Source organism: Saccopteryx bilineata, chromosome 2 (assembly GCF_036850765.1).
Source record: "Saccopteryx bilineata isolate mSacBil1 chromosome 2, mSacBil1_pri_phased_curated, whole genome shotgun sequence".
In the NCBI taxonomy this organism is placed as follows: Eukaryota; Metazoa; Chordata; class Mammalia; order Chiroptera; family Emballonuridae; genus Saccopteryx; species Saccopteryx bilineata.
Window position 1 is genome coordinate 288,292,000 of NC_089491.1, and position 27,625 is coordinate 288,319,624.

Sequence of the window (27,625 nt, forward strand, 5' to 3'; positions counted from 1 at the left end):
CAGATAAACCTGATCCGTTTGTTCAGGGCAGCTTGACCTGGCCATGGGTGGCCATCTTAATCTGTTTGGAGTAGGGTCTATAAGCGATGAGGCCGGCTAGGCTAACCTGTGCTGGTTTGAAGGTTGTGAGTGTGGCCCTTTGGTCCATGCTGCCCTCATCACCTACCTTACCTTTAAATTCACCTACACCTTTGCCTTCATAAAACCTAAGTGATTAACAATTCTAGCTAATTTATGTCCTAAATCTCTCTTAATAATTATTTTTCTTCGATTATTAAGTCCCCTTTCGAATTGCCCCATTATTTCAGGTATCCTACTGTCTCCTTACCTAGTGTGCACGTGCTTAAAAACACAGTCACTACAGTTTATAAAGAAGCATCCCATGACAAACGCTTCTGACTAGTGCTTCTGTTTTGTTCCTAGAGGGTCAGTTCGAACTGCAATGACCCTCTCAGGTTTAGAAGCAGCTTCTGCGAGTCTCTAGACAAGGCACCAGTCTTGCCAGTCCCGGGCTACTATGCGGGGTGCCGTCTGGGACTTGCAAGAAGTTGTGTCGGTCCCATTATCTGCCGCTCATTGGATCGCTGGGGCAGGAACGGAAAGCAAGCCGCTGCCTCGGGTGTCACGACCGGTTCGCGCCAAGCTCCCCTCGCACCGCGACAGGGCCAGCTGGGGGCTCTCGCACTGCGTACCCGTGCACCCGGGATGGGGCGGGGCGGCCGTGGGCGGTGGGCGGAGCCTGGCGCCCGCCGAGCCCACCAATGAACTTCGGGGCCGGCGCGGGCCGTGCGCGTGACGCTGCGTAGCGGGCCGCGAGGCTGGGGGCGGAGGGGCCGGGGATCGTTGCTTTATCTGCGTGTGTGGCTAGGGTGGCAGCGTTGCTGGCCTGGGACGCCTGGAGATCTTTCTGGAGCCGACTTTCCTCCCAGCCGAGTTGTGACAGCTTCTCGGATCTGCCCTTCTCGCAGAGGTCCCCGCTGCCGGGCTTTGGCCCCAGGTAATGCCCGTGCGCCGGATCCCCTCCTCGCTTCCCGTCTGGGTCCACCCACCTCCGCCGGAGAGGAAGGGGATAGAGGCGGCGGCTGTAACCCCGGCCCGGCGGGCTTGGCCTGGCCCCGGGCTGGGGTGGCGCGGAGGGGGAGTCGCAGAGCCGGTGGAGGGGAGGCTCCGCGAGTCCTGGGGAGTTCGCGGGATGGAGAGGGCGGGAAAGTTACCATCGCCCCCCACCCCCCACCCCCGGGTGGCTGGCAGCCTTTCAGATCTTGCTTGAAGGTTGGTGTTCCACATATGCTGTGGCATCTCTCAAGCTGGTAGTAAAGAAAGTTCGAAGACATTTTATTCCTTAAAAAGCAAAACCAAAAATGCACTCAGGAAGTCAGCTTCTAATTGATTTAGGAAAATAAAAAAACACATGTGCAAAGGGATAAATAGCACTTTATCCCTAAAAAGACATCGAAATCTACTTGTCTGGGCACCAAAGCCTTTAATCAAACTCATAATTTAGTCTTTAAAAAATATATTGACTTTAGAGAGAACCGTCGAGCTGTTCCTGTATGTTCTCTGATTGGGGATCGAACTGGCAACCTTTGCGTATCCGGAGGATACTCTAATCAAACTTTATCTGGCCAGGGCAATTTAGTCTGAAATATATATTAGGATGTAACTAAGTTTCTGTGGTTCTTAAATGTTAATAGCCACTGAGTTTAAGTGACATATATTTAGAAGTTATTTGTGAAGGAGAAACAACCGTAAGCTCTGTAGTCTATTTGTAGATTAAGTTTATTGGTCACTTCCTAATATTTAAGTGGCTGCCGTTTGTTTAACTTTATTTTTTTTTCAGAGTACTTGACTGTCCCTTGATGTAGAATCAAACTTGAAGCACTCCCCCCCCCTTTTTAAAGTTGGATGTAATGGATGAATGGCTTGTTAGGGGGGCTTGTGTGTTGTCTAGGCATGAGAATAGATTTTGGAAGGAGTTATAAGGCATTCAAGAGTAATCATTTAATAAACTAATCATTTAAAAATGCATGTGTTTCTATGCATCACACACGTAGAACTTTCAAAGATTTCACATTTCTCTTAGGATAAAAAGATCAATTTACTGCTGACACTCTTCTTATCTCCAGTTGATTTGGGGCCACTTTCCTCCTAGCTCTGTAGGTTCAAGCTACACTGGTTTAATTTTTGTTCTGAGAAAGCTTCTTAAACTATCTCCTGGTCTTAAAGGGTTGCCTCCACCTCTTAGGCACTATTCTTTCCCTTCCTCAGTTATCAGCCCAAATATCACTTCAGGAAACCCATCCTGTCCTGGCAAGTTATCAGCCCAGATATCACTTCAGGAAACCCATCCTGAAATAGTCCTGTCCTGGCAAAGTCTTCCCAGCACTCAGTTTTCCTTAGCAGCAATTAATCATCAGTTGTAACAAGCTGTATTAGTAACTTAGATGCTTTGGTTTGTGAAAGCTGGTCTAGCCCATCTTATTTATGTCTTAATTCTCTAGAGTTTGGCCCAGCACCTGGCACAATGAAAGGAGGAATGATTTGGAGGATAGAGGAAGGAACTTTTGAATGGGAAATATTAATTAGGGAAGCGTGCCTGTTTCCTTGGGGAAGGAAATGGAAACAGTTTTAAATAAATTTAGATTTGGAATTTATCATGTAGGATAAATGAGTATGATGACCTACAGATGTAAGAACCTGTGTTCTTTATTTTTGCTAATTGGTTAATGACCTAAATCTTTGGTATGTCAGTATTGTGAGATTATATTAAGGCAAACTTGTTAGAAGGAAGAGGGAGGAATTTTGTGTTTTGGTTTTTTAATTGATCTGCAATTGTTCACCCCCCCTTTTTTTTCTTTTTTATATTTCTCTGAAGTTGGAAACGGGGAGGCAGTCAGACAGACTCCCGCATGCGCCCAACCGGGATCCACCCAGCACGCCCACCAGGGGGTGATGCTCTGCCCATCCGGGGTGTTGCCCTGCCGCAATCAGAGCCATTCTAGCGCCTGAGGCAGAGCCATCCTCAGCGCCCGGGCCAACCCTGCTCCAATGGAGCCTTGGCTGTGGGAGGGGGAGAGAGAGAGAGAGAGAGAGAGAGAGAAAGGAAGGAAGGAGAGGGGGAGGGTGGAGAAGCAGATGGGCGCTTCCCAAGCTGTGTGCCCTGGCCGGGAATCAAACCTGGGACTCCCGCACGCCAGGCCGACGCTCTACCACTGAGCCAACTGGCCAGGGCCTGTTTTTTCCCCCCTTTACTGATCCCCGGAGTGATATGGCAAAATTCTCCCAGAGTAGGTGCTCAATATTTGTTTTATAGATTCATAGGCTCTTTTGAAAGCTTTATTAATAGAAACACTGTAGGCAGGCCAAAACTGACACTTCTTTGAACTTGTTTCTCAAATCAGTTCTTTTCATTTTGCTTTTGTTAAACAGAAACCACAGGCCCAATATGGCATTACTCTTGCTTAAATCCTATCATCCCAAACCTAGGTTTAATAGCTGATCTAATTGCAGTTTCAGTCTTTCCCAGAAACATAACCAGTCTACCTGATAAGATCCCACCATCTCCTATGGGAAGGTGTCCTTCCTGAAATAGTCCACCCTTGACTTCCTAGTTCTACCCCTCTTTCTGCCTATAAAAAAACCTTTCATTTTGTACAACTCATCTGAGCACCCTTCTGGTTGCTAGATGGGATGTTGCCCAACTCAGTCGCTTAATAAAGGCAGTTAGATCTTCAGATTTACAGTTTAACGCTTAAAAAAACTTTTTTTAAAGATAACCAGTCAAAAATGGAGAATATATTAGATAGCATCAACAGCAGATTATTAACACTTTCTTAAGCCAAGTTAGATGCTATCATACTGAACATTACAAAACCAAGGCATAGATTAGATTCTTAAGAAATAATTGTGTTTTCTTTTTAAATGTTTATTTAATTGATTTTAGAAAGAGGAAGGGAGAAAGAGAGAGAGGCAGGAATATCAATTTGTTCCTGTCTATGCCCTGACCTGGGATTGAATTTGCAACCTCTGAGCTTCAGGACGATGCTCTAACCAACCGAGTGTGACTTTGAGTAAGTTTCATAACATTTCTGAATCTTTTATTATTATTTTTTAATATAAATATTTATTTATTGTGAATTTTTTGCACCTTTTAAAATGGAAATGTTAAATGAGGTATGCGATGCACTTACTCTGGTGTCCGGTACAGTAAATATATATTACCGACTTAGTAAACACTAGTGCCTGGTGTCTTCATTGCTGAATCTCTTGCAAGACTAGTCTTATGATCACTGTTGTCACTTCCTCAACTCATTTTGCAACCCAATCCAACATTTTTTTTTGCCCTTCCTGAAGCTAACTGTAAACGTAAGGTAAATCATAGCTTTTAATGTCCCCAAATTGTGAAATATACCATGTCTCATCCTCCTTTTTTTTCCCTCCACTTTTTTCCCTACTTAAAATTTCCATGATACTGCCACAGATTACCTCTTGAGTCGTCTAACTTGATTTCAAACATTGTTTGCTCCTGGTTCTCCACTAATCTTTCCTAGCCTTGTTTTTTTCTATTGTTCCTTAATTATGATACTGGGAAAATTACTTAATTATCTGTAAAATGGGATAATAGTACGTACCTGTCTGCAGCATAGGTGGTCTTGAGGATTAAGTGAGCCATAGTGAGTATAAGGTTAATATTAGCTTTATTATTACCTAGCTAGCCTCTTGATTTATGATCTCCCTTGGAGATCACCTTTCTGTGCCTTGGCTTTAGCTGCTGCCTGTACAGATGAATCCCAGATTTCCATCTTCAGCCCAAACTTGTTTGTTTATCTGCCTGTTGGTCAGCATCACTTGACTGGCCCACATACACTTTGTATAAATATTAAACTTCTCTGCTCCTTTCTCTTCTGTAGTTGCTTAGCTTAATGGCACACCCATGGTCTTAGCTGAGTTAGAAAACTACCTTGGGATCTACATTTCCAACAGCCACCTGAATATCATATAGATGCTTCAGCTTAATGTTTGTGAATTTATCTTCCTTATCTCTTAATTCTTCATGAAATAATTTGTTCATTTAGTAAACTCCTGTCATTTGAGCCTTACTTCAGGCCCTTTTTGTGTGAGTCCAGTGTTCTCCCTGTCAATAACTCTTTTCTCTAGCACATCTGCCATATTGTCACCTGAGTTATCTTACTAGACAAATATCAAGTTTAAAAAACTCTGCCAGCTCCTTGTTTGTGTGTGAAGTTCCAGACTCCTTGGAATAGTCCATAAGGGCCATTGACCTTTTTGTTCTTGCCCTTCCATATGCCCTGTGCTCAGCTTTATTCTTTCTCTTTCTTTAAGACAAACTAAATTTTACAGTCTTCAGGTAAAACCTTTCCTAATTGCCCCTAAGCTCACTTAGCCACCAGGCTAAATTCCCTTTATACTGTAGGCTATCTCAACTGTGTTCTGTAATATCATGGGTGTTATAATTATGTTTTTATGTCTTTGGCCCACTAGATTTTCAGTCTGGGGGCACAGACTGTTGTTGTCATCTGTCTATCCCAGGGCCTGGCACACAGTAGACCTCATTAACATGTTGGAAATAATGAATTTATCCACCAACGTCTGCATGTTCATGTTTTTCATAGTGTGCTCTTTTCCCATTCTGTTTTGATGTCTAGCAAACTTCTATTCTTTGAACTCTGGCTCTCATATCACCTCCATGAGGACTTGTTTGACTTCCATAAATAGTTATTCCTTCTCTTGACACATTGTGCTTGTGTGTGTGCGTGTGTGTGTATGGATGCAGTATGATGCAGTACACCTGTTATTACAACACATTTAACATCAATGTAGAAAGAACTGCTTAATATACATGACTTTCATTTTCAGATAATTGATTGCCACCTATCTTCTCAGTGTCAGAACTTAATACATTTTTTAGTGCAAATTGCCTTGCCTTCTATGTTTAAAGTATCACACAGCCTTTTAAAGATGTGCCAAGGTCACTAAAGCCTGAACTTCAGTGAAGGTCTGCTTTGATACAATGATGAATTGGGGGACCGTAACAAACATAACTCCTTTGACCACATTAAAAAAAACCCACTGTGCTTGTTCTTGCCTTTATTTTTTAATGTTGCTGTCCACTTTTAAAGTTTTCTTTCTTAACTGTTATTAATAATTATGCTTCTGGCAGCCACTACTTTTTTCTGTTTGATAGAAGACTATACTTTCTGGAATAATTTCTATAGTTTGAAAGAGGATACAGAATTACTTCAGCCCTGGCCAGTGGCTCAGTGGATAGAGTGTTGGCCTGGCATGTGCATGTCCCGGGTTCAGTTCCCGGTCAGGGCACACAGGAGAAGTAACCGTCTGTTTCTCTTTTCCTCCCTTTTCCTCCCCACTTCCCCTCCTACTGCCAGTGGCTCTATTGGTTTGAGTGTCAGCCCTAGATGCTGAGGATAGCTGAGTTGGTTTGTGTGTTCACCTCAGGTGCTAAAAATAGCTCAGTTGATTTGAGCATTGGCCCTAGATGGGGTTGCCGGATGGATCCTGGTTGGAGCACATGCAGGAGTCTGTCTCACTAACCCCCCCTCCTCTCACTTAAAAAGAAAAAAGCATTCCTTTAACATAAGGTTATTGTTAGCATGTAAAGGAGGTGATGTACTCAAAGGTCTTATCAGTGAAACAAATAGTAAGTACCCACTAAGGGAACTTATAAACAATTATAATAATGTTTATTCTAATCATTTGAATTTTTTCAGGGGAACAGTCTCTCAAGTTTGAAGGTTTTCCAAAGGAGTAAAGGGCATTGTATTTGTCAGCAAATTGCTTTTTATTTTATTTTTTTTATTTTTTATTTATTCATTATAGAGAGGGAAGAGAGAAAGAGAGAGAGAGAAGGGGGGAGGAGCAGGAAGCATCAACTCCCATATGTGCCTTGACCAGGCAAACCCAGGGTTTTGAGCAACCTCGGCATTTCCAGGTTGACGCTTTATCCACTGTGCCACCACAGGTCAGGCAGCAAATTGCTTTTTAGAGTCTCTTAGATAACCTAAGTTTAGAATTAGGTTCTGAATGGAAGATGTTGATGAAAAATGTTAAGCTCTAGAACAGATCGTTTTTATGAGTACACCTCCAACTTAAATTCCAAACTAGGTAAATGTTCTCATTAATTGTTTTATAGTTATCTTTTAACATTAATGGGTAAAGTTAGAAAGAAAAGTGAACATCAGTTCCAACTCTTACACTACTCTATTAATGATTAAGGGCAGGTGTTTTATTTCCTTAATGTATATGAAGTTTTACTCTGGGTGCTGTGTTAAAAAAAGTAGACTGGAAGGGAGCAAATGAAGAGAGTCCAGTTGGAGGCTAGTGTACTCAGCAGTGACAGTGGGTGAGACTGTCGTGAAGGTGATTGATATTGTAAGAAAAGATCTGAATTGCGCTTATAGTTTGAAGGCAGAGTAAAATGGACTTGCTGTTGGATTGGATAAGGAAGAGTAAAGAATCAGGGATCGCTTCTTAGTTTTTTGTTTGATTTGTTGTTGTTATTGTTTAATCTGGGCAAGTTGACTGTTAGCCCCATTCACTGAGATGCAGGGAAGGCAGTGAGAAGAATGAAATTGGAGGAAACATTAGTGCTTCCGTTTTGGTCATGCTAAGTTTGAGATGTCTATGAAATGTTCATGTGAAGGTGTCATGTAGGCCTTCGGATATGAGCCTGGAGCTCAGAGAAGTGTGGAGCTGGTGTGAGGAGGAAGGAATTCAAGAATTGTTGTGGAGCTATAAGTAAGTGAACTGGTGGTGTTCAGAGGGTTGGGGGCTAGAAATCAGAATTAGGAGTCAGTACAGGTATTGGTAACAGTAAGTTCTAGGGAAAGGTGTGACTGAGACAGAAGAACAGATTGCTGGAGACAAGAAGGAGTCAAGGATATTGGAGGCCAGGATATTAGATGGATCTGCGTACGTGGATAAATGAAGTAAAAGAAGTACAGAAGAATTAGTGACGGGAGGAGTGAAGTGTTCCCCTCCTCACTGAATGAGGGGAGTGACTGGGAAGACAGCACGTACTTGCCACAGGAGTGGTATCAGTTATGATAATCTGGCTGAGGTATCTAAGGATGGAGAGGAGGAACAGTGACCTGGGCAGGAGGAAGGTGACCTGGAGGTAATAAGAAACAAGGGGTATCACTCTTCTTCCAAGTCCTGTGTTAATGGGAGGGCATGGAGACACTATGGTGCACCTCACATAAGGCCAGTGGTCCATGCTAGCACTTAGAAACCATTTAGCATTAATTATAATTAGAATTTTTGACTTTGCAATAGCTCAAGTCATTTGCCTAGCTAGTGTCTAGATTATTATGGGGATAGATTCAGTCTTATTTTAGGTGAGTGTTCAAAAAGGTCAGCTCTCTTGAATCCCTCACCTGGGTAAATGTAATAGTCTTCTCACTGGTCCCTTGTGCTCTTGACCTCACTGTGGGCTCCCCTCCATTCAGAGGCCAAAATGATCCATATCTAGGGAAGAAATGGTTGAACTAAGCATTATTATAATCAGCCTCCAGTTTTTGTGATAACAGTTATATATTGTTAGTTGACATGCATGGCAGGAGAGGTTCAATTTAGACATCATATTATTTTACCATTTACATGATATGAAGATTTGGTCAAAAATGTGGTAAGCTTTTTATTTTAGTGAGAGGAAGGGAGGCAGAGAGACAGACTTTGTCATGCACCCAACCGGCATCCACCAGGCAAGCCCACTAGGGGATGATGCTCTGCTTATCTGCGGCCGTTGCTCCATTGCTCAGCAACTGAGCCATTTTTTTAGCGCCTGAGACAGAGGCCAGGTAGCCATCCTCAGTGCCCAGGGCCAACTTGCTGGAATCAATCCAGCCATGGCTGCTGGATGGGGAAGGAGAGAGAGAGATAGAAAGAGAGAGAGAGAGAAAAGGGAGGGGTGGAGAAGCAGATGCTCACTTCTCCCGTGTGCCCTGACTGGGAGTCGAACTGGGACATCCACATGCTGGGCTGATGCTCTACCACTGAGCCAACAGGCCAGGGCTGAGACTTTTTATTTTTAGATTTTATTTATTCATTTTTAGAGAGATGAGAGAGAGAGAAGGGGGAGGAGCAGAAAGCATCAACTCCCACATGTGCCTTGACCTGACAAGCCCAGGGCTTCCATCCAGTGAATTCAGTGTTCCAGGTCAACACATTATCCACTTTGCCACCACAGGTCAGGCTGAGCCTTTAAGTCTTATTTCTATTAAAAATTTTTGTTTTAGGTTTCTTTGTCCCCCCCCCCCCCCTTAAGTGATTCATTTTAAGTAATAGTTATCCTTCCTAACATCTGTGTGCATGACAGTCATAAAATTTGTTAACATTGTCCTGGAAACCACGTGGTGTTGGAGCTGCGCTTGAGGAAGTATGTAATTATGGCACTTTATTTACCCTCGTCTAGTACCTCGTAAAGCAAATAAGTAGAATTTGAGGAATGACATGGCTTAAAGTTTGACTGCCATTTAGCGTACAGGAGGTACATTTGCAGACATCAGCTCACCTGATTCTTTACACTTGGTGTTAAATAAAATGTTGGCATTTTTGTGTATATTCGCTTCCCTTTTTTTGTGTGTGATGATAAAGTGCAGTAGTATTTATCTTCATTTTCAAGATGAAGAAACAGATTCAGAGAGGTTGGAGGATTTACCCAAGGACATAGTATGACGGAGCAAAGACGTAAACTACATAGAGGGTTCTGATAGGAAGTGCTGTACTTTTCCACTGTGTAGCAGTTCTTCCTACTGAGAGGAATCGGAGACTAACGAGATTCGAGATTCGTATAGACTTTGATAGAAAGGTTTTGTCACAAAGTTGACATTTTCTTCTTTGGCTCACTTTTAAAATAAGTTGATTAAATTATTACAGTGTGATTGTGCAAACTCAGTACCTGTGTGTTAGCTTTTGACATAAGGCTTTGTTCTCTAAACTAGGCTGATGGTTCCTAATTTCATGACCAAGGACTCATTCATTTTATTTGGGGTAACCAGGCTTAATTTATTTTTTTGCCTGTTAAACATCATTTATTTGTCAAACTTGGTTATTAAATTTTTTTTACCTCTTAATTAGTGCTTTTAATCAGCATGAGATAACTGATTTCTGAGTTGATAGTCTCAGCCAAAAGCCAAGAGACATTATTTCATTAGCCTGTATTATTCCCTTAACATGATAAATGTATAATTGTTTCTTTCAGTTAATGAAATATTTGAAGTAGTTTTTGCATACCTTTAGGAGTCTCAGGGCCCTGCATCCCCAATAAAAACAATTGTTGTAGATCTTATTGTTGGGTAGAATGTACAAAGTTGTTAACAGTTAAGATGATGCTCATTGGTCTCCTCCCAGCATATATTTTCCTCATGGTTCTCTAAGTTTAGAGTACTGTATCCTTTTACTTAGGGTAGTTGGTTGTGGCATTAACTGGTACATCACTCTATCCTAATGCCGGCCTGTGGTGCTCCAGAGACTCCCCACTAGGTTTTGGGGATTCAAAGAGTAGATACCTTGTAGTCTCTGTCTTTGAGAAACTCTTGCTATTTAAGGGAGACAGAATTGCTCTCTGAGTAGAGTAGTAAACATTATAGGATTCACAGGGTGCAGTGGGAGCTCCGAGGAATGTGAGCTGACAGATGGTGTCAAAGAAACCTTAGCAGAGGATACGAGTCAGGCATTCTGGTGATTTTGGGACAGTCTGTGGAATCTAGCAGTTCTGGTTTTGAATCCCAGTTTTGCTGTTGGAGAATCATATGATTTGGGCCAAGTGAAATCACTTCCCTAAACCATATTTTTCTCATCTGTAAAATGAGGACAAGACCTACCTTCTAAGTTTGTAAAGACTTGATAAGAAAATGTAGAGGACTTAGCACAGTGTCTGGTAGGGAGATAATAGCTGCTCCCTAAGTCAAAGCTGCTGTTCCTGCTGCTGCAGCTGTGGCTGTTCCTTGGAAGGGTGATGAGGGTTAGCTAGATAAAGAAAGGGCAGAGGAGAATGTGCTTTCTAGAGACTGGAAAGAGTATCACAGATGACATGGTGACCAAAGACATTATTTGAGGAATAAAATAATAGTACCTACCTTAAAGGTTATATTGAAACTAAAATACATCATAGATATAAAGCACATTGGCACTGAAAAGTAGCCTGTGTTTTTAATCTGCGTTGTCCTATGTTTACTTCCTTCCTTTTTGAAATGTCTTGGTCCTTCTTTGCATCTTTCTATCTCTTGTTTTTTCCCTGATTTATTTTCTATGTACTTCTTCTTGGTGTCTTACTTTGAATGAGTTCCTTAGAGTTTAGGTGTCTGTTCGTCTCTGGTATTTTCGGTTGGAGATCTTAGATGCTCTTCTGAATTCCTGTGTCACTGTCACACAAATGACTTTCAGATTTATCAGTTGCCCTGACCTTTTTCATAGATTCCTCTTAATTGGAGCTTATTGGTCTCCTGAATGTTCTACTTGACATATTCAGCCACTCTTCTATAATTGTTTTTTTTTGTTCAATTTCAAAAAGAAATGAGAAGGGGACTGATCTATATTCATCAGATTTTTACTTTGTCAAGTGGTGATATTTTTAAAAAAAAAATCAAACTCATCATGTACTACATTTTATACAGAAAAGTTTAGAGAGATTGTAACCTTAGAATTAAAAAAATATGGCTTTAAAAATAATGTATGAGTACTTCATTGTTATATTATTTTGCTTCATACTAATGGAAACTTCATACATAATAAAACACTGCTTTTAAGTAAACTTTGTTCTGTCTTGACATTCATTGATCTGTCCAAATTTTAACTTGGATCATATTTTTCAGTGCTTAAAAGGCTCACCAAAAGCTGTCATTTCTTAGGCATTTACAGTTTGATTTCAGCTCTCGCTTCTAGTCTTTCCTTTCATCAACTTAAAAAAATATTAAAATAGTGGTGTTTGCAGTTTGGGGTGGACCCAGGTTCCAGTCTGGCCCTGTCATTAGCTGTATGGTCTCTGGTGGGTAACTGTGATGAGGAAGAAAGCGTCCCTTGGCTCCCAGAGTTGCACATGCTGTCAGCTGGGCCTCAGTGTTGCTGTGAGAGAGCCCAGCACTTAAAGCCAGTTCTTAATGTTCTGCTGAAAACAGTTTCACTGACTCTCAACATCTGAAAAGGCCACGCTGGGGCCACAATAGATCAAGACAAAACAAGTCCATGTCATCATCACGTCTGGACACAGACAAAGTAGGAACATGTCTGAGTCACAGCATTTCCCGAGACTAGTGTCGGGGATGGTTTCTGCATTACCAGTTGCAGCCTCAACCTCCCTCTAGGGGCCTTCCGATAGGGAATGTTGAGCAGCCCAGTGTCGCCTTTCTGACAGCGTCCATGCCACAGTGACCCTCTGCTGTTTGTACTCTCCCCCAGAATCGCCTAGCCACGTCCCAAGTCCTAAGTAAGTCCTTGCTAATACTCTCTTACTGAGTCCCCCCCCAGTTTCTCATGGTGTGGGTTCCTAATAAACCCAACTTGTGCAACTTCAGGTATGTTCCTGGTATGAGGATGGAAGGCATTGACAGTAACTGCTTTGAGTCTTTATTTTTTTTCCACATGTGTACCGGGAGTAATAACATCTTGCTTGCAGAGTTGTTAGGCAGATTAGATGGGGAAATGGAGCGCACCTAGCAGAGTACTTATGCTGAGTTGATTCTCAAAAAAAGCTTGTTTCTTGACCTCTTAATGAAGTAGTGTAGTCAGTCACAAACAGGGCTTCTGAGGACTTTATTTTAACCCTTTCTTTCCCATGAGTGATCTGTTCTCACCTTTCAAGACTCAGTCCAGGCACCTTCTATTCTGTGAAACCTTTACGTCTTTTAATGCTCTTGTCCTATCTTCTGACCTTCAGATATTTATTATTTTTACCATTGACTTACTTATTAATTGTACTCTACTTTGTGGCATCTTTGTACTTACCTTTTGTTATTGAATTGTTTTTCATTGATTTTTATGCCTTGTTCAAATCAATTGTTCTTTAAGAATGAGGGCTATGCTTAAATAGGGCCTTTGAAACCAGTAAGTTACTTTATAGGGACTAATTTCATTTCATCTATTATAGTATCTTGTACTCAGAAAATGCTTAAACATGGTCAAAGTGAAACAGAAGGAAGAGACTGTATCATCATTTTTTACCTCCTCTAAATATGGTGATGTTGTGAAATTTGCCTAAACCAGACACTTAGTTCAAAACATTTTACATCTCTTCTTCCCTAGATAACAGAATGGTGGTTGAAGAGACATCTCTAAGAAAACGGCTGTCCAAGTCCAGTGAGAATCCTGGAGAAGAGGAAGACTGGCGAGGCCCTACAAAGCAGTCCCTGGAGACACCTAGTAATGGTGAGGTTTTACATTTTTGAGGTGAATTAGTGAAATAGAGAATAAATTCTGTGTTCTAGAACAAGGATTGCCATCTCTTTAGCTCTCTTTGCTATAACAGTTATGCAGAAGAGGAAAATGTATTGATAAAGAATAGAAAGGAGTACCAATTTGTTAGTCACAGCTGACTTAGATACTACTGGTGACACGGCACATGTCATAGAGGTGAGCTTTATTGATGTAAGTGGAGTTTGCAATAGATACTTCAATGAAGGATTTATATTATGTAGAGTTTCATGGATGAATAAATTAGAAAATAAGCTCTTCTTAATTCAGTGAACATTTTTTGGGTTTCTACTATGTTTTAGACACCATCCATTTATTAAAGTCTTCAACCACCTAACCTACCAATAATTATGGTGCCCTACTAGGTGCTGAGGCTTATAGCAGTGATCAGTACAGATGTGGTTGTTCTTATGGAGCTCCAAGTTACATGAATGAGAACTACTCCTTCTGCAATTAGCATAATTAGATTATTATGAATAAGTGCTACTAATTTACTCTTTTAATACACCTAATGAGAGTAATGACCAGGATAACTAATCTAGTTCAGTACTAGGCTATAAATCTTGAGAGAGATAGAGAGATTAGGAAGTTGTATTCTTATATCCAAGTCTGTTTAACACAGAGCACAAAGATGAGTATGGCATAGTGCCTGTTGTTAAGGTCAAGGTTTGTGCTTAAGACTGATAGACCTGCAAACACAGCTCCAACTGATGTCATCTATTGCATCAGGCCATTCATTTTTGCAGTGACATTTGAATAGGTTTCATTTCAACAAGGATTTGAGAGTTGGAGAATTGTTTGGTTAACAAATAGGGGTGGAACTTTGAGACAAGTTGTCTGGCACCCTGAACTTCTTAAATAAAGAAACATTCTTTTACTTTTCCTGCTTAAATTTAATTGTAAATATCAACAGCTGGATCCCCAGAAAAATAAATGTTTCTTCTTAAATTTGCATAATAAAGATTACTGATTGCTGTACTCTTAATTAGCTATTTATGAAACATTTCTATTGCATGTGAGCTAGTTTTAGTGTAATATAAAATGTGAAATTTGAGCCAATGTTGGGTGGAAACATTCCCCTTTCATGATTTTGGGACTGAGTGATAAGCCATTTTGTTTGTCTTAGAGACAGAAAAACTATATTTTATTGAAACTATCACCAGATACAATTTTCTCTTTATGTCTCAATTTTTAAAATGTGTTTAAATTATTCTAATTTTTACATATTTTTATTACTCTTTATTGTTTTAGCTTGTTGAGTTTAATCATTCCAGGTTTTAGTGCAGATACTAAAAATTGACATTTTTGCTTAAATAGTTTGACCTCCTCTCCTTAGTTAATGTTCAGTAATGCTGATCTGAAAATAGAATGTGTTTCTCTACATACGTAAATATTTGTTCACTTTGGGGACAGATGGGTAAAATGTGGCCTTTGAGTTTTAAGGACTTAACAGACACCAAGCTGTGCCAGTTAGTGTGGCCCACCAACCAGGACCAGGGACATCTGTACCACCTGGTAGCTTATTAGAAATGTCGCACCTCACATTTATTAAAATTTCATTTTAGTAACATTCGCAGGTGATTCATTGCAGTTTAAGATCCAAGACACACATCTTAGTGGATTTTCAGTTGGGGTGTATATTAGTCAGGGTCTTTCATAGAGATAGAACCAATAGGATAGATGTAGATACATAGAAAGATTTGTTATGTGGAATTGGCTCAGATGAAGGCTGAGGAGTCCCAAAATCTTCTGTCTGCAAACGGGAGGCCCAGGGAAGCCTCTGGTGTAGTTTTAGTCCACATCTTAAGTCCAAAGTTCTGAGCATCAGGGCTGATGGTCTGAGGCCCAGTCTGCAGGCCCGAGAAACGAGTGCACCATTGTGCCCGGGCAGTTCAAGCAAGAGAGCTTATATGTCCTTCCTTCGCCTTTCATTCTGTTCAGACCCTCTGTCATTGGAGAGGGGATCTTTACTCAGTCTGATGATTCAACTCCTTATCTCTTCTGGAAACAACCTCACAGACACACCCAGAAATAATGTACCAGCTGTCTGGGCTTTCCTTAGCACAGTCGAATTAACATACAAAGTTAACCATCAAAGGGTGTACATGAGAAGTACCTGTAGAATGAAACCTCAAACATCAAGCCTGTGGAAAGCATCCATCGAACAAAAACAGCTTCTTGGACCCTGTTATAGATCTTCTGACTTTGAATCTCAGGGGAGGGTCCAGGAATGTTAAGTTTGGAAAAGCCTGCTGAGCAATGCCGATTGGCATCTCTGGGGAGAACCACTGGTATCAAGAACTCTGAGACTCAACTAGAACTACTTTGTGGTGGATCACTTTGATATAACCCAAGAACTTTTTCATTAAACTCAACATATGTAATTCTTGAGTTCCTAACTCTGTGGTTTATAATTTCAGTAACTTATGGGTAGGATGATTTTGTTTCCTAATTTGCTCAGTTTTTACCTGTGTCCTTTATAATTCTTTAAAGTGTCTCCTCGCATTCTTAGAAGTGTCCTAGTTTGTTTGATAAATTATATGGTTACTCAGCCTTTGGGCTGTTGAAGTAAGAGTGACTATTATAATGATTTTATAGTATTTAGTTCACATTTTCAAAAAAGTATACTTAGTTTATCAGTGACTTCATTCTCTTTTATAGTTGAACAATATTTTATTGTATGGATATACTACATTTTGTTTATTATTAGTTATTTGGTTGTTTCCGTTGTTTACAGTGTTTGGCTATTAGGAACAATGCTGCTGTGAGCAGTTTTGTGTGAACATGTTTTCACTTCTCAGGTATATACGTAGACGTAGAATTGAGTCATATGGTAAATCTATGTTTAACTTTTTGAGAAATTACCAAACTTTTCCAAAGCAGCCACACCATTTTATATTCTGAACAGCAAGTTGTGAGAGGCCAATACTTGTTATTATTTGTCGATATCCATCTTAGTAGGTGTGAAGTGGTATTTCATTATGGTTTTGAATTGCATTTGATCTGATGGCTAATGATGTTGAACATCTCTTCATGTACTTATTGGCCATTTGTAAATCTTTAAAGAAATGTCATTTAAGTCCTTTGTCCACTTAAAAATTATTATATTTTAAATTCTCAATTGTGGTAAGAACACACATAACAATTTGCCATCTTAACCATTTTAGCGAGCGAGAGAGAGAGAGAGAGACAGACATGAAAGGAGAGCACGTAGAAGCATCAACTCGTAGTTGCATCACTTTAGTTGTTCATTGATTGCTTCTCAGACGTGTGGGTTTTTTTTGTATTTTTCTGAAGTTGGAAACGGGGAGGCAGTCAGACAGACTCCCACATGCACCCGACCGGGATCCACCCGGCATGCCCATCTGGGGCGATGGGCATGCTCTGCCCATCTGGGGCGTTGCTCTGTTGCAACCAGAGGCATTCTAGCATCTGAGACAGAGGCCATAGAGCCATCCTCAGCGCCTGGGCCAACTTTGCTCCAGTGGAGCCTCAGCTGCGGGAGGGGAAGAGAGAGACAGAGAGGAAGGAGAGGGGGAGGGTGGAGAAGCAGATGGGCGCTTCTCCTGTGTGTCCTGGCCGGGAATCGAACCCGGGACTCCTGCACGCCAGGCTGACGCTCTACCACTGAGCCATCCGGCCAGGGCCTCAGACGTGTCTTGATGTGTGTGTAGGGGGCTCCAGCTGAGCCAGTGACCCCTTGCTCAAGCCAGTGACCATGGGATCATATCGATGACCCCACACTCAAGCTGGATGAGCCTATGCTCAAGCCGGCAGCCTCGGGGTTTTGAACCTGGGACTTCAGCATCCCAGGTCAGCGTTCTATCCACAGTGCCACTACTGGTCAGTCTTAACCATTTTAAGTATACAATTCAATAGTGTTAAGTAGATTCACATTGTTGTGCAACAGATCTCCAGAACTTTTAATCTTGAAAAATTGAAACTATATGAGTTAAAAATTCCTCATTTCTCCCAGCTCCTGGTAACCACCATTCTATTTTCTGTCTATGAATTTGACTACTTTAGATACCTCATATAAATGGAACTATATTTGCCAACTTAGTTCACTTAGCATCATGTCTTCAAGGCTTATCTGTGTTGTAGTATGTGACAAGATTTCCTTCTTGTTTAAGACTGAATAATAACACATTTTATGCATGTCACATTTTCTTGACCTATTCATCCATTGATAGACTTTTGAATTGCTTCCACTTCTTGGCTATTGTGAATAATGCTGCTGCTATGAATGAACATAGGTGTACAATATCTCTGAGACTTTGCTTTCTATTCTTTTGAATAAAAACCCAGAAGTGGGATTGCTGGATTGTGTGGTGATTCTAGTTTTAACTGTTATGAGGAACTGTCATACTGTTTTCCATAGTGGCTGCACCATTTTACAGTCCCTCCAGTGGTGCATAAAGGTTGCAATTTCAGCACACCCTTACCAACACTTGTTATTGTTACTATTTTTTATCAGCAATCATCCTCCTGGGTGTGGGGTGACACCTCACTTGAGTTGATTTGCATTTAACTGATGATTAGTGATGTTGAACACCTTTTCATGTATCATTTGTATATCTTTGGAGAAATGTCTGTTCATGTCCTTTGGCCATTTTTTAGTTGAGTTGTTTTTTGTTGTTATAGGAGTTCTTCAGTTAAGTTGTGGGGATTATATTCTGGAAATTAATTCTTTATCACATTTCTGATTTACAGATATGATCTCCCATTCTGTAGGTTCCTTTTTCATTCTCTTGATTATGTCCTTTGATGCATAGAAGTTTTTAAGTTTGAAATGATCCCATTTGTCTATTTTTGCATTTGTTGCCTATACTTTCGTTGTCTTTTCCAGGAAATCATTGCCAAGCCCAGCATCATAAAGGTTTTCTCCTATTCTGTTCTCATTTTTTTTCCCAGGAGTTTTATAGTTTGGGATCTTATATTTAGGTCAGTGATCCATTTTGAGTTCATTTTTGTGTTTAGTATAAGGTAAGGGTTCAACTTCAGTCTTTCGCATGTGGATACCACATCAATTTCAGGAGTACTGCCATAGGTAGTCGGCTGGAAAATGCCCTCTCCCCTCAAAGGTCCTAAAACTTGAAACCGGTGAATACTTCTTTTTATGGCAAGAAATGGGAATAGAAGAGGGGTCTTTGCAAGTACAAGTAAATTGGGAATGTTGAAATAAGATTGTCTTGGATATCCAAGTGGGTCCCGAATGCAATTGAATATATCGTAAGTAGGAGGCAGAGAGATGTGACCACACACAGAGAAGACGATATGAAGATGGAATGGAGATTTGTAGATACTAACCTTGAAGATAGGCGTGATGTGGCCACAGGTTAAGAGATACTAGCAACTATCAGAAGCTAAAGAGCAAGGACTGGATTCTACTTAGAGCTTCCAGAGGGAGTATGGCCTTGCTGTTGTTCCTTGATTCAGTTCAGCCTCCAGATGTGTAAGAGAATAAATTTCTGTTGTTTTAAGCCACCAAGTTTGTAGTAATTTGTTACAGCAGAACAAGAAACTAATATATCATCTTAACAATATTAAATCCTCAGTCCATGCACATGGGATCTCTTTCAGTTTATTTAGATATTCTTTAATTTTTTTAACAAAATCTTATAGTTTTCACAATGTAAGTTTTATTTTTAAATTTTTATTTGTTTATTGATTTTAGAGAGAGAGCAAGGGAGAGAGAGATAGGAACACCTTTGTGTTAGGGCTTTTAAATTTTTATTTGTTTATTGATTTTAGAGAGAGAGCAAGGGAGAGAGAGATAGGAACACCTTTGTGTTAGGGCTGACACTATCAACTGAGCTATCTGGCCAGGGCGGAGTTTTACACTCCTTTGTTGAATTATTCCTAAGTATTGTGTTCCTTTTGATGCTATTTTACATGGAATTGTTTTTTTAATTTCATTTCCTGATTGTTTGTTGCTACCATATAGAATGCAACTTGTTTTGTATATCCTGCAACCTTGCTGAACTTATTTTTTAGGTCTAATAGTGTATATGTGGGTTTTGTAGTGTTTTCTGTATACATGATCATGATGATTTGAGTAGGGATCGCCAGACTGTTCTCTAGAAATATTGTACTTCGAGCAACGATATGGGAGCCTGTTACTTGAGACTTTTTTCAGTGGTGGGTGATGTGACCTTTTGAGTATACTACTGTGGCATTCTGAGAGATGCAAAATTCCACTAACTTGAGAAATGCTTTATACAATGAGAGATAATTACCAGCAGAAATAAAGTTATTGAATATTTATTAGTACTTTTTATAGCTTTTAAGGTCAGAAGAATGAGATTGAATATCTTAGTTTTCATTACAGGAAGATTAGATAGTCAAAAGAAATGGAAGATATTAGCTGATACTTTTTTTTTTTCTTTTTTTTAATTTTATTTTTTTTATATAATTTTATTTTTTTAATGGGGTGACATCAATAAATCAGGATACATATATTCAAAGATAACAAGTCCAGGTTATCTTGTCATTCAATTATGTTGCATACCCACCACCCAAAGTCAGATTGTCCTCTGTCACCTTCTATCTTGTTTTCTTTGTGCCCCTCCCCACCCCCTATCCCTCTCCCATTCCCCCCTCCCCCCCATAACCACCACACTCTTATCAATGTCTCTTAGTTTCACTATTATGTCCCACCTACGTATGGAATAATAGTTCCTGTTTTTTTCTGATTTACTTATTTCGCTTCGTATCATGTTATCAAGATCCCACCATTTTGCTGTAAATGTTCCGATGTCATCATTTCTTATGGCTGAGTAGTATTCCATAGTGTATATGTGCCACATCTTCTTTATCCAGTCATCTATTGATGGGCTTTTTGGTTGTTTCCATGTCCTGGCCACTGTGAACAATGCTGCAATAAACATGGGGCTGCATGTGTCTTTACGTATCAATGTTTCTGAGTTTTGGGGATATATACCCAGTAGAGGGATTGCTGGGTCATAAGGTAGTTCTATTTGCAGTTTTTTGAGGAACCACCATACTTTCTTCCATAATGGTTGTACTACTTTACATTCCCACCAACAGTGTATGAGGGTTCCTTTTTCTCCACAGCCTCTCCAACATTTGCTATTACCTGACTTGCTAATAACAGCTAATCGAACAGGTGTGAGGTGGTATCTCATTGCCGTTTTGATTTGCATTTCTCTAATAGCTAGAGAAGATGAACATCTTTTCATATATCTGTTGGCCATTTGTATTTCTTCCTGGGAGAAGTGTCTATTCATAAGCTGATACTTTTTTTGACAGCTTTCTGAATTTAAAAAAAAAGTGCTAAAAAATTAGAATTTGAAGAGGTTTTAAATTCTAAGAGGGCTAACAAAATATAGTCAATGAGTATTTTTTTTTCTGAGGTGTAATATATTTGAGGAGAATTCATCTTAGGAGAAATGCTAAAAATCATTTGAGTACAATTTTGCCCAGGCATAATGAGTAGTACATTTAGTTTTAAATAATGGACATGAGGCAGAACTTGACCATTTTGAAAGAAAGAAGGTCTATAATACGTTTTGTTTCTAATGAGATATTCTCTCTATGATTTTATCTCTGAATGTCATCAAGCCCTGGGGCAGGAATATAATAAATTATAACAATATTTTAATGGGGAAAATATTATACAACCCACTTTCTGACGGTGTTTTTATGGTGTAGTTGTTAGAAATATATATGAATACAGTGTTTGAGGGAAGAGTTTTTGTTTCTTAATCTTTTCATTGTTCTATCAATGAAAAGAACAATCTTTTCATTGTTCAACATTCTGGAATCTAGTTTTAATAACTATCAAAAGTTAAATCTTGGAATTCTAGGCTCTTAGAATAAGAATTGGTCTTAGCTGTCATTTAATTATGCATCACATGCACCTCATTCATCTGAGATTAAAGTTGGTTCATGCCTTCCAAGCTGACAGGTTAATCTGGTGTCATTAAGCTCATTTGACTTGTGTATGCATCAGGCAGTGCACCAGGTTTGCTAGTAGTTCAGGTAAATGAGACACTAAAACAGAAAACAGCCTATGTTATAAATAAGAGTTATGTAAATTATAGTAACTAAATGGAATAGGAGATCAACAGGGTGAGGGGTATCTTTCTTTAGAATGGAAGGAGGTGTCTCACAGAAGTAGAATTGGTTTGGCCTTTGAAGAATAGACTGGGAGAGGGCTTTCTAGCCAAAAGAAGGTATGAGTTTGCAAACGCATGGAGTTGAAGACGGTATAGATTATAGATTAAGTATATGGTAGATATAGAAGTTTGCTTTTAGAGAGGACTGTTGGGAAGTAGTACAGATGGATTTGTGTTTTGTTTTCATGGATAGGAAGACAGTGGTGTTGGAAAGGCCAGGAGGAAGTCTGAAGGTAGGGCTTGCAGACTTACTGTGTATGTAATCATTGACTGCCTACATGGATGGCTTACAGCTTGTCAGTGCTTAGATTTCCCCTTGCAGAACAAAGGAGAGCAAATGTGAAAGCACTGTTTACAATAGATAGCACTAGGTTCATTAACTTTTTTTTTTTTTTTATAATTTTATTTTTTTAATGGGGTGACATCAATAAATCAGGATACATATATTCAAAGATAACAAGTCCAGGTTATCTTGTCGTTCAATTATGTTGCATACCCACCACCCAAAGTCAGATTGTCCTCCGTCACCCTCTATCTTGTTCTCTCTGTGCCCCTCCCCCTCCCCCTTTCCCTCTCCCATTCCCCCTCCCCCCTGTAACCACCACACTCTTATCAATGTCTCTTAGTTTCACTATTATGTCCCACCTACGTATGGAATAATACAGTTCCTGTTTTTTTCTGATTTACTTATTTCGCTTCGTATCAATTAACATTTTATTTTATCTTCTCATTGATGGTGCTGACAGCTCTTCTGTTCCAGGTTCTAAGTTAGCTTTATAGTGTTCTGCTGATAAATCAACTAAGAATTATAATATACATGAAATTATTTAATATTTCTACCACAAATTCTCTTTTGATTTTAAAATAAGATCATACACTTTTAAAAGTTTAATGGTAATAAGGCTAATTCTCCTGCTGCATATACAGGGTTGGCAGAAGCAGGTTTTTATAGTTGTCTGTATGGAAAAAGACACGCAGGTTATGATTATTACAATAGCTTTATTAACTGTTTTGTGTACTCACAACTGTAAACCTATGTTTGCCAAACCCTGGATGGGCAACCCATACAGTTGATACAGGTGTGATGATAAAAGGAAAATAAACCAAAGTTAACTCTGGTGAGTAATAGAGTTTATGGAATTATTTTGATTATAGAATAGTTATTGTTTTAAAAAAGTTATAGACCAATTGTAATTGGTATTTCCATTTATTGTTTTTGTAGATTACTCATAATACCCCTTTGAAATCTCAGTCTGTTGTCCTCATGCTAAATAATGGGGCTATTTCCTCTTGTTCAAGAAATATAAGATATTCCTTGTTCAAGAAATACAAGATATTTTGGTTTCATTAAAGAACAAACTACTGATACATGCTTATAAAATTTAAATTTAAAGTAAATAGAAATAATATAAAATAAATAATATAAAATACTATTTATATATTTATATAAATTTTATTTTTATTTTAAAAATTTATTATTAAGTGATAGGCAGGGAGGCAGAGAGACAGACTCCTGCATGTGCCCCAACCAGGATCCAGTAGATGGTCACCTTTCCTGCGTGCCCTGACAGAATCAAACCTGGGACTTCCACATGCCAGGCCGATGCTCTACTGCTAAGCTAACTGGTCAGGTCCAGATTTAATTTATTTTATATATTTAATTTATATATATTTACAATTTATATATTATAAATATATACAGATATATAAAATTTATATATAATTTAATTTAGATAAAATTAATTTATGTAAATATAAAGTAAATAATATTATATAAAGTAAATATTTAAATTTAAAGTACATTTTTTTTTTTTTTTGCATTTTTCTGAAGCTGGAAACAGGGAGAGACAGACAGACTCCCGCATGCGCCTGACTGGGATCCACCCGGCACGCCCACCAGGGGGCGACGCTCTGCCCACCAGGGGGCGATACTCTGCCCATCCTGGGCGTCGCCATGTTGCAACCCTCCTGGGTGTCGCCATGTTGCGACCAGAGCCACTCTAGCGCCTGGGGCAGAGGCCACAGAGCCATCCCCAGCGCCCGGGCCATCTTTGCTCCAATGGAGCCTTGGCTGCGGGAGGGGAAGAGAGAGACAGAGAGGAAGGCGCGGCGGAGGGGTGGAGAAGCAAATGGGCGCTTCTCCTGTGTGCCCTGGCTGGGAATCGAACCCGGGTCCTCCGCACGCTAGGCCGACGCTCTACCGCTGAGCCAACCGGTCAGGGCCAAAGTACATTTTAATGAGTATGTACTCATTAAAAAATATAAACACTGTAGAAAGTCATAAATAAATAATCCTCCTTAAGTAATCATTTTTTTTCCTACATGTGGGATTGTGTTTGGGATATGTTCTGCAATTTCCTTTGTCTAAACTTAGTAAATCTTAGACAACTTTTTTTTTTTTTTTGTATTTTTCTGAAGTTGGAAACGGGGAGGCAGTCAGACTCCCGCATGCGCCCAACCGGGATCCACCCGGCACGCCCACCAGGGGGTCGACGCTCTGCCCACCAGGGGACGATGCTCTATTGCTACCAGAGCCATTCTAGCGCCTGAGGCAGAGGCCATAGAGTCATCCTCAGCGCCCGGGCCAACTTTGCTCCAGTGGAGCCTTGGCTGCGGGAGGGGAAGAGAGAGACCGAGAGGAAGGAGAGGGGGAGGGGTGGAGAAGCAGATGGGCGCTTCTCCTGTGTGTCCTGGCTGGGAATCAAACCCGAGACTCCTGCACGCCAGGCCGATGCTCTACCACTGAGCCAACTGGCCAGGGCCTCTTAGACAACTTTTTATTCAGGATATGTATATGTAAGTGTAATTCTTTTAAAAGTATCTCTGTAGTATTTCTGTTGCACAAATGCTTGGTAACTTATTTAACTCATCCCTTATTGATGGGCATTTCGGTTTCCAGGGTTTCAGTATTGTCACAGTGCTGTAGAGAACATGCTTGAAACAGGATCATTGCTTCCTTGTGCTAGTGTACTTGTAGGATACCTTCTTAAAAGTGAAGTTTCTGAATTAAAGAGGTTTTGCATTTAAAATGTAGATATTATTAAATTTACTTTTAAAAATGTTATACCAGTTTACATCTATTTTGTTACCCTATACTCTTGCCAATATATCTTAACAATGTTTTTTTGAAATTTGAAATTTGATGGGCGAAAAACACAGCATTAATTTGTTCTCATAAATTATGAGTGAGGTAGAGCATATAAAAATATGTTTATTGACTATTTTTTTTCTTTCAAAGCCCTTTCCATATCCTTTGTCCATTTTCCCCTATCTGGTGATGATATTTTTCTTTCAGTTTTTTTTAAGGAATTCTATATTAAGGAAATTAATCTTTTGATTGTCATGTACTGTGAATATTTTTTAGCTAGCTAGTTGTTTTATGACTTTGTGTATGATGTCACATTTAGTTTGTATATATATAATAACATGTTTTATTGCTTTTAGATTTGTTTTTGTGTTAGAAACCATCCAAGATTATGAAAAAGAAAGGCAAATTTTTTACTCATAGTTTTTTAGATTCAAATATTTAATCCATCTGAAATTTATTTTGAATAGTAAGTGAGGGATCTAATTTTATACTTTTTCTTTTTTTTTTTTTTTTTTAAATTTTTTTAAATTTTATTTATTCATTTTTAGAGAGGAGAGAGACAGAGAGGGAGAGAGAAGAGAGAGAGACAGAGAAAGAGAAGGGGGGAGGAGCTGGAAGCATCAACTCTCATATGTGCCTTGACCAGGCAAACCCAGGGTTTCGAACCGGCGACCTCAGCATTTCCAAGTCGATGCTTTATCCACTGCGCCACCACAGGTCAGGCCAAATTTTATACTTTTTCAAAGTGGCTAGCCAGTTGTTTCAACATTATCTATTAAATCTTTTCTGTATAAATATTTTTATACCAACCCTTGTTTTTAGTTCAGATTCCATTTCTTTACAGTTGTGCAGACATGTGATTAGTTGAGAATTTTGGAAGGTTTTTGAGGTCAGTGTAGAAATAAAAGATTAGAGGTAGATTAAACCAGTGTTCTTAAACCACCATTCTGCAGACTGGTTGGTCAGAAATTTCATGCCAGTCCACGAAAGAGTTAACCACCCTGATGTTGTATGAAAATTATAGGCCCACATGATCTTAGTTAAATTTGCTTATGCTCGGTGATTTCTGTCTTAGCGGTCCTCAAAATAATTTTCCTGTTTTCACCAGTCCTCAAGTGTAAAAAGATTGAAAACCTCTGTTTATCTCCCTTTTTGTTTTAAAGATAAATATTAAATCTTTCAAGGAATACTTCTAAATTCCACCATCCTATGGACATAAAGCTGACTTTCTTATACGTTTAGATTACTGATATCTCTAGAGGGCTAGACAAGGCAAGGCTGGCATGACCTTCTAAGGCAGTGATTTGCAACCTTTTTCATCTCGTGGCACACATAACTACTAAAATTCTGCAGCACACTAAAATGTTTGGGTTTTTTTTTGGCTGATCTGACAAAAGAAAAAGGTATAATTTTTATTCATTCACACCAGAAAGCTATTGTTGTGTTGGCTGTTGTCATTTTTTAATTTGACACTCTAAGGAAAAAGAGGTCAGTGCCCCTGACTAAATAAAAATTCTTGTGGTGCACTGGTTGAAAATTGCTGTTCTAAGGCTTAGTCAGGGAGTTTTTTTAGAAAATGATCAGTATTTTAAAATGTTTGCACTTCCAGGCAGTAAAAAGCTGTTAATGCCTACGCATTAGCTAATTCTGTACTTGATAGAAGGAGACAAAGAATGTTTGTTAAAAAAACTGAAACAAAAAAATGTTTTTTAGTCACTGCTTAGTACTCCTTAGTCATCTTTAGGAATTTTTAGTCACTGTACATAGGCCTTGATTGTTTTTATTTTTAACTTTTTTGTGAACGCATGTTGCATGACAAAGGGGCAGAAGACCCCTACTTCACTTCAGCATTCAGTTACTGGCCATGGGATTGTGGGCAAAATGTTTAATTAGTTTCTTTGAATCTTAATTTCTTTATTTTAAAAATAGAAATGAAACCAACTCTCTTGTTTATCTACTGGGTTGTTATAAAGAATAAATGAGATGGTGTATGATAAATAATTCATAAATGTGGCCCTGGCCAGTGTCTCAGTAGATAGAGCATTGGCCTGGCATATGGACATCCCCGGTTTGATTCCTGTTCAGAGCAACACATGAGAAATGACTATGTGCTTCTCTTCCCTCCCCCCTTCTCTCCCTCTTCTCCTCCTGCAGCCAGTGTCTCTATGGGTTAGAGCAGGGGTCTCAAACTTGCGGCCCGCCGAACAATTTTGTGCGGCCCGCAGACTAATCCACGAAGTTCAAAATATTTTGAATAAAATTAAGTAAGCCTACGGGCCTACTTGTATTTTTCATTTCTCTAGCATCCTAGATAGATATTAGCTTAGTTAACAGCAGTTGTGATGCGAACTACAGTTTCTGGTCGTTTTGTGACACTGAGTAAACTGCATGTACGATTGTGCTTGTTGTACTGATTTTTTTTTGTTTTCAATTGCAGTGAGAAAAGTGTTGCGTAACAGTTGCCTTTTGTAGACCTAGTGCTGCCAGCGAAGGGCTGTGATCTTGCTCTGCGGCCCACATGCTGAGTTGAGTTTGAGACCCCTGGGTTAGAGCATGGCCCCGGGCATTGAGGAAAGCTTGGTTGGTCTGAGTGTATCAGCCTGAGGTGCTAAAAATAGCTCAGTACTTGAGCATCAGGCCTGCTGCCTGGATCTTGGTCAGGGTGCATGTGGAAGTCTGCTTCGCTCTCTCTCCTCCTCTCACCCCCCCCCCCAAAATAGTTATAAATGTTGAAATTTGTAGCAGGTTTTTTTTTTTTTTGTAGCAGGTTTAATGAGGATGAGTATTCAGAAATTAGGATTCCATAGTGATCCCAGAAAGAGTTGCAGAAACAGGTTTGGGAGTGAATTGCTAGTAAGAAAGTAAAGATGATGAGTGTAAGCCACTCTTCTGGGACATTTTATATTGAAGGAAAAAGAATAGCCTGGTTGGGCCATAAGTTCATGGGAAA

At 39.6% G+C, this 27,625-nt stretch overlaps 1 protein-coding gene across 1 annotated transcript in view; it reads left to right on the forward strand.

The window, feature by feature from the left end:
- The first annotated feature begins 779 nt into the window (after window positions 1–779).
- SOAT1 (sterol O-acyltransferase 1) overlaps window positions 780–27,625 on the forward strand; it is a 60,030-nt gene continuing 33,184 nt past the window's right edge. The window contains exons 1-2 of the mRNA XM_066261253.1: window positions 780–997; window positions 13,279–13,401. Of these exons, the coding sequence (XP_066117350.1) occupies window positions 13,287–13,401 (115 nt within the window). The 5' untranslated portion in view covers window positions 780–997; window positions 13,279–13,286. The remainder of the gene's footprint in view (window positions 998–13,278; window positions 13,402–27,625) is intronic.